The 13,307-nt window shown below is 34.2% G+C and overlaps 2 protein-coding genes across 3 annotated transcripts in view; both read left to right on the top strand.

The window, feature by feature from the left end:
* The first annotated feature begins 63 nt into the window (after window positions 1-63).
* dbf4 (DBF4 zinc finger) lies at window positions 64-10,018 on the top strand. The gene is made up of 12 exons (XM_056475524.1): window positions 64-325; window positions 514-674; window positions 3,083-3,271; window positions 5,230-5,277; window positions 5,388-5,457; window positions 5,552-5,619; window positions 6,006-6,051; window positions 6,187-6,232; window positions 6,317-6,448; window positions 6,540-6,660; window positions 6,782-6,897; window positions 8,924-10,018. The coding sequence occupies exons 1-12, from the start codon at window positions 289-291 to the stop codon at window positions 9,726-9,728; spliced, it is 1,839 nt and encodes a 612-aa protein (XP_056331499.1). The 5' UTR covers window positions 64-288; the 3' UTR covers window positions 9,729-10,018.
* A 2,686-nt stretch (window positions 10,019-12,704) lies between these two features.
* The window catches only part of adam22 (ADAM metallopeptidase domain 22), a 124,351-nt gene continuing 123,748 nt past the window's right edge, over window positions 12,705-13,307 (top strand). The window contains exon 1 of one of the 2 annotated variants that reach the window (XM_056474690.1): window positions 12,705-13,131. In XM_056474690.1, the coding sequence (XP_056330665.1) occupies window positions 13,035-13,131 (97 nt within the window). In that variant the 5' untranslated portion in view covers window positions 12,705-13,034. The remainder of the gene's footprint in view (window positions 13,132-13,307) is intronic. The other variant, XM_056474691.1, reaches the window with a different exon arrangement.

Genomic DNA, 13,307 nt, shown 5'->3' with positions numbered 1-13,307 from the left:
AAAAACGTCAAAACATATTCGTCGAAACTCTCTTCACGAACGTCAAGATTACTGAAGTTTTGTGGGAGTGGAGAGAAGTTTCCTCGAGCGGGAAAATGGAAACAGCCTGCGTCGAGTGTTTGTTATGTTGATATTTACAAACAGCGGATGCATTTAATGCAGTGATGTGTTTTTGTGTAGTCTTTCAATTGACCAACACTTCGAAGTAATGCTGCTGCATGTTGGCGGTTTCAAAAAGCAGGTTTAGCCGAGTTTAGGGCTGTAACCGTTAGAACCAAAATCTCCATTATGAAACACGACTCTTTCTCCAGGTTTAAGGACCGAGGTGCCGTGAAGCTCTTTAAATTTGTTGTTGACTAATGAAATGTCTCCTTATGATTATTTTGTAACAATAGTCTCTCATGTTTTATGAAACTTCCATGTTGTTGTTTATTACGTAACGTTATACTTTGCGTGTTTTGAATGTAACGTTATGCTTTTATAACCGTTCAGTTGTGTTGTTCATCTTCACAGACCCCAAACTGGAAGGAAATAACTGTGCATCATCTAAAAGCAAAATTAAAGCAACATGTGATCTTCAGAACAAGCCCTTTAAAGGCAGAATATTTTACTTGGATCTGCCTTGGAATATGAAAACGCAGCTGCTGGAAAATGACATCAAGACACTTGGTGGTGTAAGTGCATTGTTTATTGTGTTTAGTTTGGTTGATTGAGGCTGTTGTGATCATTGATATTATTTACACATTCAGGAAAATTATTTGTAGAAAATTCTTCATTAGTTTGTCAACAAAATTAGATTAGCCATGCAGTGTATTCCTCTAAATATGAGACAACACTTATTCTGTCGTGTACTTCTAAAAATATAAAGAATAAGTGATCATTCAGTATGGCTGTTTCCCAGTGATTGGGTTGCAGGTGGAAGGGCATTCGCTGCATAAAACATATGCTGGATAAGTTGGTGGTTCATTCCGCTGTGGCGACCCCAGATTAATAAAGGGACTGAGCCGCAAAGAAAATAAAGTGATCATTCAGTTTTATTATGACTTGAATTTGTACAATTTTGGCCAAGTTTTTGGCCTGCTTAAATATTTAATTACAATTAATTAGTAATTATTTGGCTCCACTTGATGATACTTGTTTAATTTTATAATAATAATACATGTATAATCTTTCTTTATTTAAAAATATTTTTAAGTCTGTCTATTTAAAACACTGCACGTTTTAATAATAGATTATGGTTTATATTATTTTTGTGTGTGTCTGGGTGTCGTGATTTTTGTATTTTTTTCTTTAATTCTGTCCTATGCTGCCTGTCTTGACCAGGACTCCCTGGTAGAAGAGATATTGTATCTCAATGGGACTTTCTTAATTAAATAAATAAATTAATGTATGAAAACTACTGTACAGGGTGTCTGCGGGATCTTAACAAGTATTAAAAATTGATAAATCAATGTAGAGAAATTTAAGGCCTTTAAAAAGCATTAAATGCTATTTTGCAAGGTAATAAATTTTATATCATTTTTTATTATCCAATGTATGGTTGTATGCTAAAGTTCAACTGAATTAAATCTGAAAACATCAGGATGCTGTGTAGTTTATGAAATCAACCAAATCCTGCTAGATTTGACATCTTGCTGCTTTGTTTACAAGGAAACCCCATTATTTCTGAAGTTCTATAGGCGCCAACCTGCTGAATTAGCTAGATTTAATAGATTTGTATTCAGTATAGGAATGTTTTAGTTTTGGATTAGTTTCTTACATTGATATTTAGTAAATATACTGTAAGTTAAAATCTTGCCAATGTTTCTGGTTAAAACCTAAAGTGGTTATAAGGTCCTAAAATATATGTAAAGAGTCTTAAAAAAGGTCTTAATGGGTGTTGATTTTCACTCTCGGATTGCTGTATATATGATCTGTTGTAACACTGAATGACATTTTACTGGTTGCCTTCTGCAAATCATGGTTAAATCAAATAATAGACTCCTTGATATTGCACTTGTTAATTAAAATAATAAATTAAATAATAAAAAACTTAAATTTTTTGTTTAAGTTAAATAATATAATAACCCAATATAAATCAAATAGGCATGGGCCGTGATAAGATTCTGGCGGTATGATAACTTTGGATAAAAAGATATAGTATTGTGGTTGCTGCTCTAAAAAATATTTTTTTAAATGTCTGGTTAAAAAAAACTAAGTCTTTTTCCCCTTTAACCACAACTTTCATTTTGAGAAACATCTAAAATAATTTGGAGCAGTAAACATTAAATTGAAACATTGCTGTTTTCATTAGTTTCAAAAACACTGATTTCTTTACAATTTAAAACGGCATCTGTGGATCTCTTTTCTGCTGGAGATACTGTTTTCCTAAAAAAAGTTAAATAAAAATATCTTGCATATAATATAGGAACGTATAGCAGAACATTTTGGCGGTTTTAAAACCTTGACCTTTTCGAACCGCGGTATACCTTGAAAACGGTTATCGTCCCATCAAATCAAAATCAAATAATAGACTCTTTGATACTGTACTAGATTTTCTGCTTTATTTAAACAATGTTTTGTCTGTGAACCGATGTTGGCAACACTGAATCTACGCATGCAGAAATCCGCAGATTTTTAACCCATCATTGAGTCTGTTTTTTACTTGTGTTAATGTGTGTAAATTTATATCTATTCAGTTTTTTAATTAATTTAAGTAATATTCACATGAAAATGTTCATTTGATTTATTTACAATACAATTTGTTCAGTAATATTTTCTGTCTTTTTGTAGATACAAAATATGATAGACTTGCTTTGTTTAACCAATAAGTGGATCTAGATGGATTTGCATTGTAAACATTAAATAAAAGTTAAAAAGTTAATTTTTTATTTCATAAGTTAAGTTTTTGGTTATTATACTCCCAAATAATTCCTCATAAATCTGCAGATTTTTTACTAAATTCTCTGCAGAAATAACAAAAAATGTCTGCAGATTCTGTCTGGCTCTACCGATGAGTGTCTGTAACGTTATTCAAGATAACGTGATAACTGTGTGCACTTTATCACAGATGTAGTGACTTTCTGATTGTTTTGCTCACCAGACAGTGGAAAAGTTCTTCAGTAAGGAGATCAAGTATCTTGTGTCCTGTAAGCCGGAGGCTCGTTATGCCCAACGTCTCCTGCCGGACTCTCCAGCACCAAGTCCAGATTCAGGGGTCAGCTCTCCTCATCCCAGCAGCAGGAGGGAAAGCCACGGCCACAGGGGCAGCTCACAGGGAGTCACAGATACGGTTAGTCAGGATGCTATTGCTGTTCTTTGCTCTACTGTACTGAAGGTGGTAGGGTTGGGGTGATAAACGATATTATATCGAATCGCAATAAAATTTATGTCAATAACAATGATAAGCTCTGGACTTTTTTACTCTATATTGATCTAAGAGCCAATCACAGCAGAGTTGCGCAACAATGAGAATCTAGAAGTGTGTTGATATTAGAGCTGCCAAAAATGATCGACCACCAAAAATAGGTTATGTTATTTAATGGACCCTCTAATTTGTGGCTTCTGTCATTGTTGGGATATTTTTTTAAATCCGGAAGAAATAACAACTGATATTGAAATGTGTAACGTTATTGTTTAATATGGAAAAGAATTAATTGAGATTGCATTTTTGCCATATCGCCCAGCCCTAGAAGGTGATTTTGTCTTGGATCCATGAAAAAAAGCACTTAAAATACACATTTTTTGTGCCTTTATAATGTCATTGAGATGGATAGGTTTGTGTACAGCTGTAATTGGTTAGAAATATATTTTTGCTAGTTCACTGTCTATACAAAGGTAAAATTAAAATTTACTTGTAATTCTAATATGATAGCATAATAGCTGTTGTGCCTTTTTATCTAGCATTTATTTTGTGAAAAATACATTTTCTAGTCTCTCTTAAAAATGAATTATTCATCATATCCAGTGATGGGAATAGTGGCGTTATAAATAAATACCTTTATTAATAGAGTTATTTTTTCAGTAATGATTAATCAAATGACTGTTTCCCCCTTTACAATATCGTTACCATTATTGACAGCAAAATAATAATAATTAGCTGTAATTGAGCTCACAGAAGTAGTTTTCATCTCCCATCTATAGGACATGTTTTTGTGTATGTGTTCTGGGGGTACATAACTGATGATTATAGGACGTGTGTGTGTGTGTATTGAGGGGTGGGATAACCACATAATTGATGATGATTGTTTAAGAATGCAGGAAGTCATGTGAACTCTGCTTTCAAAGTAGTTTACATCAAAGCAACTAAATTGAATTGTGTTCTGACATGCGGAAGTTAACATAATCAATAGAAGCAGAACTAGTTAATTATGTCTTAGTAAATTTTGGCAAACAACTTTCCAAACGAACAAGTGTAAAAGGCTCAAAAACTGTTTTAATCCAGTGTTAATCAGACTGTTGAACAATAAATGTTTTTGTATGTTTTTTTTTATTTATTATTTTTATTCTGTATCAGGCTATGCTTAAATACTTAAGAGTCCACAGAAATTTCCCGCTTACGAGACAAAGTATACAAACAAACAACTTTACATATACCATTTTCTTATCATCAGCTTGTCATGAGTCTGGATGCAGGCAGAGAGCATGACGGTGGAAGCGATTTATTTACAGTTATATACCAAGATTAAAACAAATGAACTATAGAAGGTTTGTTGAAAGAAATACTCTGAAATATAGGCACATCTTATATAATCACTGAACCAGTTTCAACCATGGAAAGATTTAATAAAGCTTGAGTTTATGCTATGTAAACAGTTATATTAGGGGAAAAATGCTTAATAAGCATATTTTATCATTTAGACTTGATTGTTGGCCAATTGTGGTCTGAAATAAATATTAAAAGTTCTAAATCATATGTTTTATTGTTCCACTATAGTAATATTTAAATTATTTAATTAAGTCATTTTAATAAAGTTTGATATGTGTCTCTCTGACATTGTCCCGTTTATATATGTATAAATGAAGTAGCTTTTTTTCAAGCTACTTTCAACAGAAAAAGCATCCTATATATATTAATAATATAATGACATGCTATATATTAATGGTTTTTTACATTTTAATTGTCTTTACATTTACTTTTTGAATAATTTCATGTGCTCGTGCTGAATAAAATGATTATTTTCCTCAAATGTTTAAAGAGTAGTTTATGTTTTGGTGTGAGAACTGATGTTTTGTGTTGAAATTTCACAGGCAGCTGTAAGTCGAGGCAAATCGCTTGTGGAAAGAGTTAAAGAACAAGTGGGTCAATCTTTATCAAGTTTTAATTTTGATTAGTTTGTGAATGAACTGTAGTCCTGAGTAGTTTATCATCCCTCTGAATGTGATTATAAGTTCTCTGTTTGTTTAAGGAGCGTTTTCAGATGAATGGGATCCTGGCCAATGCTGTAGAATGGGGGGTCAAAGTCCTGCATGTTGATGGTAACGTCTTAATCGATATTAATCCTTGTATTGTTACAGAAGGGAGATTTTGGTTTCTGTTTTTCATGATGGTTCTTGCTTTACTTTCAAACAGATGTTATTTCATATGTTGACAAGAAGAAAGCTAAAGTCTTGAATGCAAGTCCAGCAGCAAAAGAAGCTGTGAGTATTTTGTGACAACCATTAACATCGGCCATTTAACTATTATATACTGATTCAGTGTTTTGGGTACTTACATTGTTTGCTAGTTTACTGTCCTCTCTTTAACACTGAAGACTTGTTCAGACCAAGGATATTAACTATAACAATAATATGTATATAATATAGTTCTAAAACTCATTCTGAATCTAAAACGATTGCAGTTCAGACTGTAATGATACTATAGAACAACAATATCATTGGGATCTCTGGTGTGAACACAGATATAGTTATTACCATTGTTCTTAATGTGAATAGGCCTTAAATTTAAACATTGAACAGATTCTGTGCAGAGTTGCTTATGAATCTGTTATTTATATATAAATTTAGCATATCACTCTACATTTTAGGTCAGCATTCAGCACACAGAAAAAAACTCATATCACAGACACAATGGTAAGTACAACTTTCAGTTAAATAATTGAATATTAATATATTTATCCATGCTTTCTTTGGTTTTTATTCATTTATTTAATCATAAATTAATAAAATCATTTTTTCATCATGGTAAAATCATAATTTTATTGGCAGCTGGGCGAATTCGTCGACCATTTGTGAAAGTGGAAGACTCCAGCAGGTATGTTTCTGTTGTTTTTTTTCTTGTTTGTTTTTTTTTACTTTCATGTGAGTTGTTCAGCTTTGACGACGATGGTCTTTGCAGGCATTACCGTCCCATTTATCTTCCCGTGTCCAACATGCCTGTGTGCAACCTTCGGTCACATCCACCCTGCAGTCCGTTCTTGATGGAGGAACAGGGAAAGGATGACCCAAAGAAGAAACAAAAAGAACAAAGGTAGAGCAGAATCAGTAACATACCTTATTGTAATCAAGTCTTTTTTTTTCTCTCTGTGTGTGTGTAAATGGCAATCTGTCTTTTCTTTCAGGTCTGGTGGGGAAAGAGTGGTGAGAGGAAAGAAAGAGAGACGCAGAGGTCATGAAGGCAGAGAAAAGAGGAAAGGAGGGTACTGTGAGTGCTGTGAGGTCAAGTTTGAAAACTTAAAGGCGGTACGTGTCAAAATAGAAAGCCACTTTTAATTGAAAATGAAATAGAAAAGCAGGAGCTGAATCAAAATTTGCATAATATGTGTGACGTTCATGCTCACCTGTTTAACCTTCTGACCACCAGCATCTGGATAGTGAGCAGCATCAGGCTTTTTCGAAGAGTAATGTGTATGGAGTCGTGGATCGAGTCACTGCAGGACTGACCTGTGACCTTGTGAACATTAGCACACCCTGCAGAAGGTACAAAGATGTCATTAATTTTAAATTTAGGGTGCTTTCACACCTACACTTTTGTTTTGGAACTAGTCTCGTTTGCCCAGTTAGCGCGGTTCATTTGGCATATGTAAGTCCAGCAATCGTGCTCTGATCTACGCCAAAACAATCTGTCCTAGATCGCCTGGTCTCGGCTCGATTGAAACGAACTCTGAAGTGGATTGATTGTAGTGAGAAAGCTAAATGATCCAATGAACCAGGCTATAACACAGTGTATTATGGATATGTAATAGGCATATATGGCTAAATGAAGAGAGCGTGATGAGTAGGGTGGGATGTCATTCCTACCGGTAGATGTGTGTTTCATGTTGAATAGGAAAGTGAAAGCATGCTGAACCATTAACGAGAGCTGTTTATCCTTTTGGAAAATTGAACTAACTGCAGTCTTTGTTTATCTGTTATTTCTCTTTATAATGGAAAACATATAATGCATAAGCCAACTGCTATGTATGAGAAAGTCTTACCTCTGATTTATATTTGGTGACTATGTCTGAGTGTCACCATTTAAAATTATAGCCCAGCTTTTCACTTATCATGTCTTGTTGCTCATTGTCATGAATTAAAAGGACACATGACTGCTGAGTGGAACTCTGAAAAATAATCCATGGAACTCTGACCAATGGGAGAAGAGTTTAATCGAACATGACTTGTTTTAGCTACTTTAGTCCGTTTAGAAACTTTGCCATATGAAAGCGAACCGCACCAAGAACAAAGAGCAACATTGTAGCAATTTTAATCCCTGTTTCGGAACAAAACAATCGATCTACAGGTGTGAAAGCACCCTTGGTGTGTAATGTTGCTATTTGAGAATGAAAACAATCTGCAAACAAACTTTGCAATGTTTACAAAACTATATGTAACTTTAAAGCTTTATACATGACACTTGCAGACATGTGATTTATTATATAAAAAACTAAATCCAATGGAATTTGGCGTCAGTTGGTAGTTTGAACCATTCATTTGGCAGTGTACCAACTAAGTAGTTGACCGATTTATTTGAGACATTTTTGTTGTGAGAAAATGACATGCACTATGCTTGTTATATACAGAAATAAATTAAATCCAGAGCTTATGTTGGGTGTCCGCAGGGTCCTAACGTATTAAAAGATGATACATCGATTTAGAGAAAATGAAGGCCCTTAATTTTTAGTTTTAAAAAGTTTTACCTATTTAACAAGGTATTACATTTTGTATAATTTTAGATAGTTGTATGCTAAAGTTTGCCTCAATTTAGTCTGAATATTGGGATGCTATTTTGTTTATGAAATTGATCAAATCCTGCTAGATTTGACATCTTGCTGCTTTGTTTACTGCAGTAACCAGATCAACAGTGTTATTTCTGCTGTTGTATAGGTGTCACCTGCTGGAAGAGAGTCACTTAGCATTTAAAAATTTGTCACTTATTTTATTAGTATTTTTCTGGTTTCTATAATAAAAAATTGGACAATATTTCTAGTAAAATATCATGAAGAATGGGTCAAAAAAATCAAGATCAGTGTGTTTATAAATGGATTAGCTGAGTTTTTTTAAACATTAGTCTAAAGTTTCATTAACTCATTTAAATGTCAGAGTTTTTTGAAGATCCACATGTAGTTTTTTTTACTGGTCTGATTATTATTTTGTATTTCTTTTCTGAACCTATCATCTAGGTAGTCAGGTAAATAAATTCGCTTGTGCCTCATACTGTAAGGTAAAATGTCGCTGTTGTTGCCAGTTAAAACCTAAAGTAGCCATAAGGTCTTAATGTATGGAGAGAGTCTTAAATAGGTCTTAAATTGTATTGAATTTCACTCTCTGATTCCTGTATATACCATGTAATGAATACAGGGATAATTCATGAATAATTGTAATTGAATAATAATTCAATGAATAATTGAATAATAATTCAATGAATAATTCATGAAATTATGAGTACCCAATCCTATTTTTTTCCTTGTTTGTTTGTTGTTTACTGGCATTTTGACTGCATCGCATTAATGTCTCTCTGCTATAGGGTGAAATGCAGTACATCAACTCCTATTGTGCATGCTGGAGGCAAGCTGTCAGTAATGAAAGATGAAGGATCTGTGAATGCTGATTGGAAACAGGAAAGCGAGGTGTCTTTGCTTTTTGGCTCTACACCAAAGCAGCCTCTTACGGAACGGACCATAGAAAAACCTCTGCTGGTTCGTAAACGTAGCAGGGGCCTGAGTGATTTCCCTTGGAGCAACAGGGACAGCTTGTGTGACCAATCAGATGTTCCAGAAAAGTCCCAATCCAAACGAGGATCCTTTGAATGGGAATTGCACTCCCAATCTGCTTTACATAAGTCTGAGGGTGCATCTTTTCTCAGCAGAGAACAGAACTGTGGATCTTATGCACTTGAATGCAGGACAGAGCAACAAAACAGGTCAAATCTTGACATGCACCCAGCTCAGCAGTTTAGTGAAAGAAACTATGAATCAGTAACCAGAACCGAATGCTTTAGGACTAACTGCAGTGATATAATTGATACACAAAGTATGCCTGAAAATCAAGTTAAAAATTCAGCTCTTTGGACCAGCACAGAACCCAAACCGGACGTCGACAGTCTCTCTATTTCCCTGCAAAGAAAAGTTCGTAGCGTCAGACCCAGAAGAAAAAAGCAATCATCAGCCTTGCACATTGAATCCAGTTACAGACAAGAATCATTGAGGTCTTTTTCACATGATCTGTCTGTGCAGAAGAGTGAAAACCCACCAACTTCTCTGCTGGATTTATGCAAGCTCTTTCAGTCCAGTGACAGTTTGGATGAAGAATTTTTGGGGTTTTCAGATTAAAACAGAGTAGAAAAATTGAAGAATGGAGAACACACATATATATGTGTTATAAAATGACTTACTTTGCCAAATAATATATTAATAGATCTGATCTTTTTTTTTCACCAGTAAGATGAAACCGAATTTTCTCCATAGAGGCCTTCAAAGACATTTGATTATAGATATGAAATACTTTGTGAATATAAGTGTGTATTTAAGTATATACATAAGGATAAAAGAAGTGGAGACACGCAGTGAGTATGTACATTGGTTGTATATGTAATTGAAAAATATAACAGCTTTTATATATGTCTGGGAATGATTTTCTTAATTAAATTGAAAATATTTAACAATGTTTTGTAAGGATTACCTTTCATCCAAAGCACCAGTCGTTTGCACTTGCACTTTTTTTTCAACTGTATACAGTATTCAGCATTTGAAGTGGCTCAAAACCCTTCATTAAAGTTGTCGCATTCAACTTTTCTGATGCATTTCAAATGTTGACGACTGTATAAGTCTTCATTTATTCTTTCATTCAGGTCTTTCTCTGTCTTCAGTTTTTTTTTTCAGCTGAATTAATATTCAGATTATACTGTACTGTTCAAGTGCCTGTTGAATGAAATTAATATGGTCACTTGCATGGTTTTCAACAGTTAAATTGTTGAAATTGTATCTTTCAGGTCAGTTTTGTTCTTTGTTAGTTTTCCTCTCTATTCTAACTGTTCATAAAATCTTTAATAAGATTTTAAGCTATTGTTTTCAACATTTATAAGGCTTTTTTCTTAAGTGAATAATTTCTGGTGCATATAGTGCAGTTAACCATAAAGAAAATATAAAATAATTTTTAGTTTTCTTTGGATTAACTTGTCATTTAAGTGTTAATTTCAAAGAAACTTTAATTCTAGAGATTTGATGTCCAACAGGGAAAACAAAAATGACTAATGCAGGTCTGTAGCTAGGGTGGTCCGGCGGTTCGAAACACCTACCCACCACTGACAAAAGTCCAGATTTTGCCATTGGTCCTGAATTTTTGCTAACTATTTTCTCATTTGTTCTATTTTGACAGCTATGCCATCATAATTTGTGGAAATCAAAGGTTATAAGACCACACAGAATATGACAGGTTATTTCAACTTTCACTATTGACCTACTGTTGTTAAATAGAATAAAAGTTAGGCTATGGTTTTTCTAAGTCTTGGACCTTATTCTTGAGAGAAAAAAAATTGACCAATGAAAAGGGCTGAAGCACCAAAAGTGGCCCATATTAAAGTTAATTTTAATGCTAGTTAGGCTGTCTTTGTTATCCATAAATTTTCAAGCGAGGCTAGAAAAAAATGTGAAGATCTACATTATTTTTATTATGTTTTAATTGCTTTTTATTCAAATGGACAAGTTCTGACTGAGTGAAGCAGAATGTGCTGGCCAGGGGTGTGTTTCCCAAACAATGAAGTAACTCATGGCTGAACTATCATAGTACGATGCATCATTTTGGAAAAGAACAATGCATTGACGAGTGTTTCTTTGTGCAAATAATATTGTTTTAGATGGACACGCATTTAAAAAAAAAAAAAAGTCCAATATTACTTTTGGTAAAAGCATGCGCTCGTTTTCTATATTAATTGAAATATTTGTAAATGCCACATGTAGAGCCTGTGTTTCCTTTACAAATATTATTGAGAACATTGCATATTCTATACTAAAACATAAAATCAATTACAAAAGCTAACAGGTATTCTAATATCATATATAAATCATATAAATAAATAATGAGGCTATTTATTAAGAAATTTATTATTTATTAGGAAATAAAAAAAACCTTTAATAATAATATTGATGATGATTATTATTATTATTAAGTAGGACATTGTTTATTTTTTAGTTTTTGAGAAGTCTACTTTTGCAATTTGACACATGCAAAGCATGCAAAGCAAGCAACAGGCCACTGTCATATACAATACTGATACTTAATAAATAAGCTACCATGAATTAAATGCATTAACGTATATGGTACGTTTTTTGTTTTCACAGGTTTTGAAGACGTGACATAAATTCCGCTTTTAAATAATAGGTGACCTATAACGTTCGTCATGAGCCACGGCTCTATTCAAAATGACATCAATGTTTTCAAAGTGCGCTGCGAAGGGTGCACTATTGTAAACAAAAATCGCTAAAACTGAACTGTAAAAATATTTGAAAGCAAATTACACCTAAGAGACATGACTTTATTGCTTTTTTTTAATGATTCCAAGTTTAAATGTTAGAATGTTCAAAATGAATAGGGCATAGGGGGATAACTGGGAATAGAACACAGCCAGGAACTATGATTCTAACTACAGCTCTAGAGGTGCAGTTGCAAGCGTAGAAGTTTGCGACACAGTTTACAAATGTTCGTTCAAACGATGGATTTGGGAAACGCCAAATCAACAAACTATGTTTGTAACGACGGAACTTGCAACCTTAGTTGGCTAACGATGGTTTTTGGAAACGCACCCCAGTTTCTTATTTGTCTAATAAATGACACGCTACATTTTTTCTAATGAAGTAACTGTGTATTTTAAAAATAAGTTGTTGTTTTCTTAAATATTTGTTTATTATAAATTTTTTGGAAATTTTTTGGTACATCAAAATTGACCATCCAACAAGCTAATCCAGCTAAAAGTTGTATTCAATATGTCACTAAATGGAGTATTTAAACAGCATAATTAAATAGAAAATGAGGTGAATAACTGCAAAAAAGTCCACTTTTTGAGAGAAAAAGAACCACCCCTTTCACCAGGCTGGCTACGGGCCTGCCTACATTTGTCCTAGGTGTTTGTTTTTGCTGTATCCCCATTATGCGTTATAGTATGCCTTATTATTTAGTACTATATTATGCAAATATATTATTTAAACACAATTCACTGCTGTCCCGCTGCGCTGCATATGGGATGTTTCTGTTTGGCGCAGAAGGTGACAGCAGGTGGAGCGAGCTCGCACTACACTACCCGTCATCCCGCGTGCACAGCTCGCTCATGTATATTTATGAGGCGTTTCTGCAGTGAGGCGGCAGGATATTATTGATGTCTCGCTGAGGAGGTGGTGGCTTGTGCTCGATGAAGGGAAAAAAGGGCCTGAATTTAGTTTTCCAGAACGACTAGTCATCCGCCCGCCGCTCGCGCAACCCGCGTCTCGATGCAGAGGCTGCTCGCGTCACTAATGGCAACCAGCGCGCGCCAGGATGCGTGTGCCTTTATGAGGGAGACCGAAAATCGCGTCTAAGTTGGGATTTAACGCGTATATCGAAAATATTTGAGATACGTGTGATTAAATGCGATTTTTCTGATTCGAATGGATGCGGGAACGATGCCTCTCTGTGTGGGGATTTCCTTTCTGTGCCTCTTTATGAGCTCTGTGGTACATACCAGCATGTCTCTGGTTCATTACGGTAAGGGTGTATTTCTGATGTATTTCACCGCGATGACAATTGACAAATAATTAAATTGTATATTTAAAGGATGTTAGCAACGGAGCATCCATTTCAGGTCATGTAAACAACTGTGAAATATATGTAGCGGTAAAGAAAAACAACCCTAACGCGTGATTTATCTTATCAAAACTAAT

The sequence above is a fragment of the Danio aesculapii genome, chromosome 16 (genome assembly GCF_903798145.1).
Source record: "Danio aesculapii chromosome 16, fDanAes4.1, whole genome shotgun sequence".
Taxonomy (NCBI): domain Eukaryota; kingdom Metazoa; phylum Chordata; class Actinopteri; order Cypriniformes; family Danionidae; genus Danio; species Danio aesculapii.
The sequence above is the reverse complement of the archived record's forward strand: the minus strand, read 5'-3'. Positions and strand labels throughout refer to the sequence as shown.

Excerpts from the sequence above, each read along its gene's own strand:
- dbf4 (XM_056475524.1), top strand. The coding sequence starts at position 289 with ATGAAACACGACTCTTTCTCCAGGTTTAAGGACCGAG. Across the intron at positions 5,458-5,551 it reads CAAAGTCCTGCATGTTGATG|ATGTTATTTCATATGTTGAC; the intron begins GTAACGTCTTAA and ends ACTTTCAAACAG. Across the intron at positions 6,233-6,316 it reads AAAGTGGAAGACTCCAGCAG|GCATTACCGTCCCATTTATC; the intron begins GTATGTTTCTGT and ends TGGTCTTTGCAG.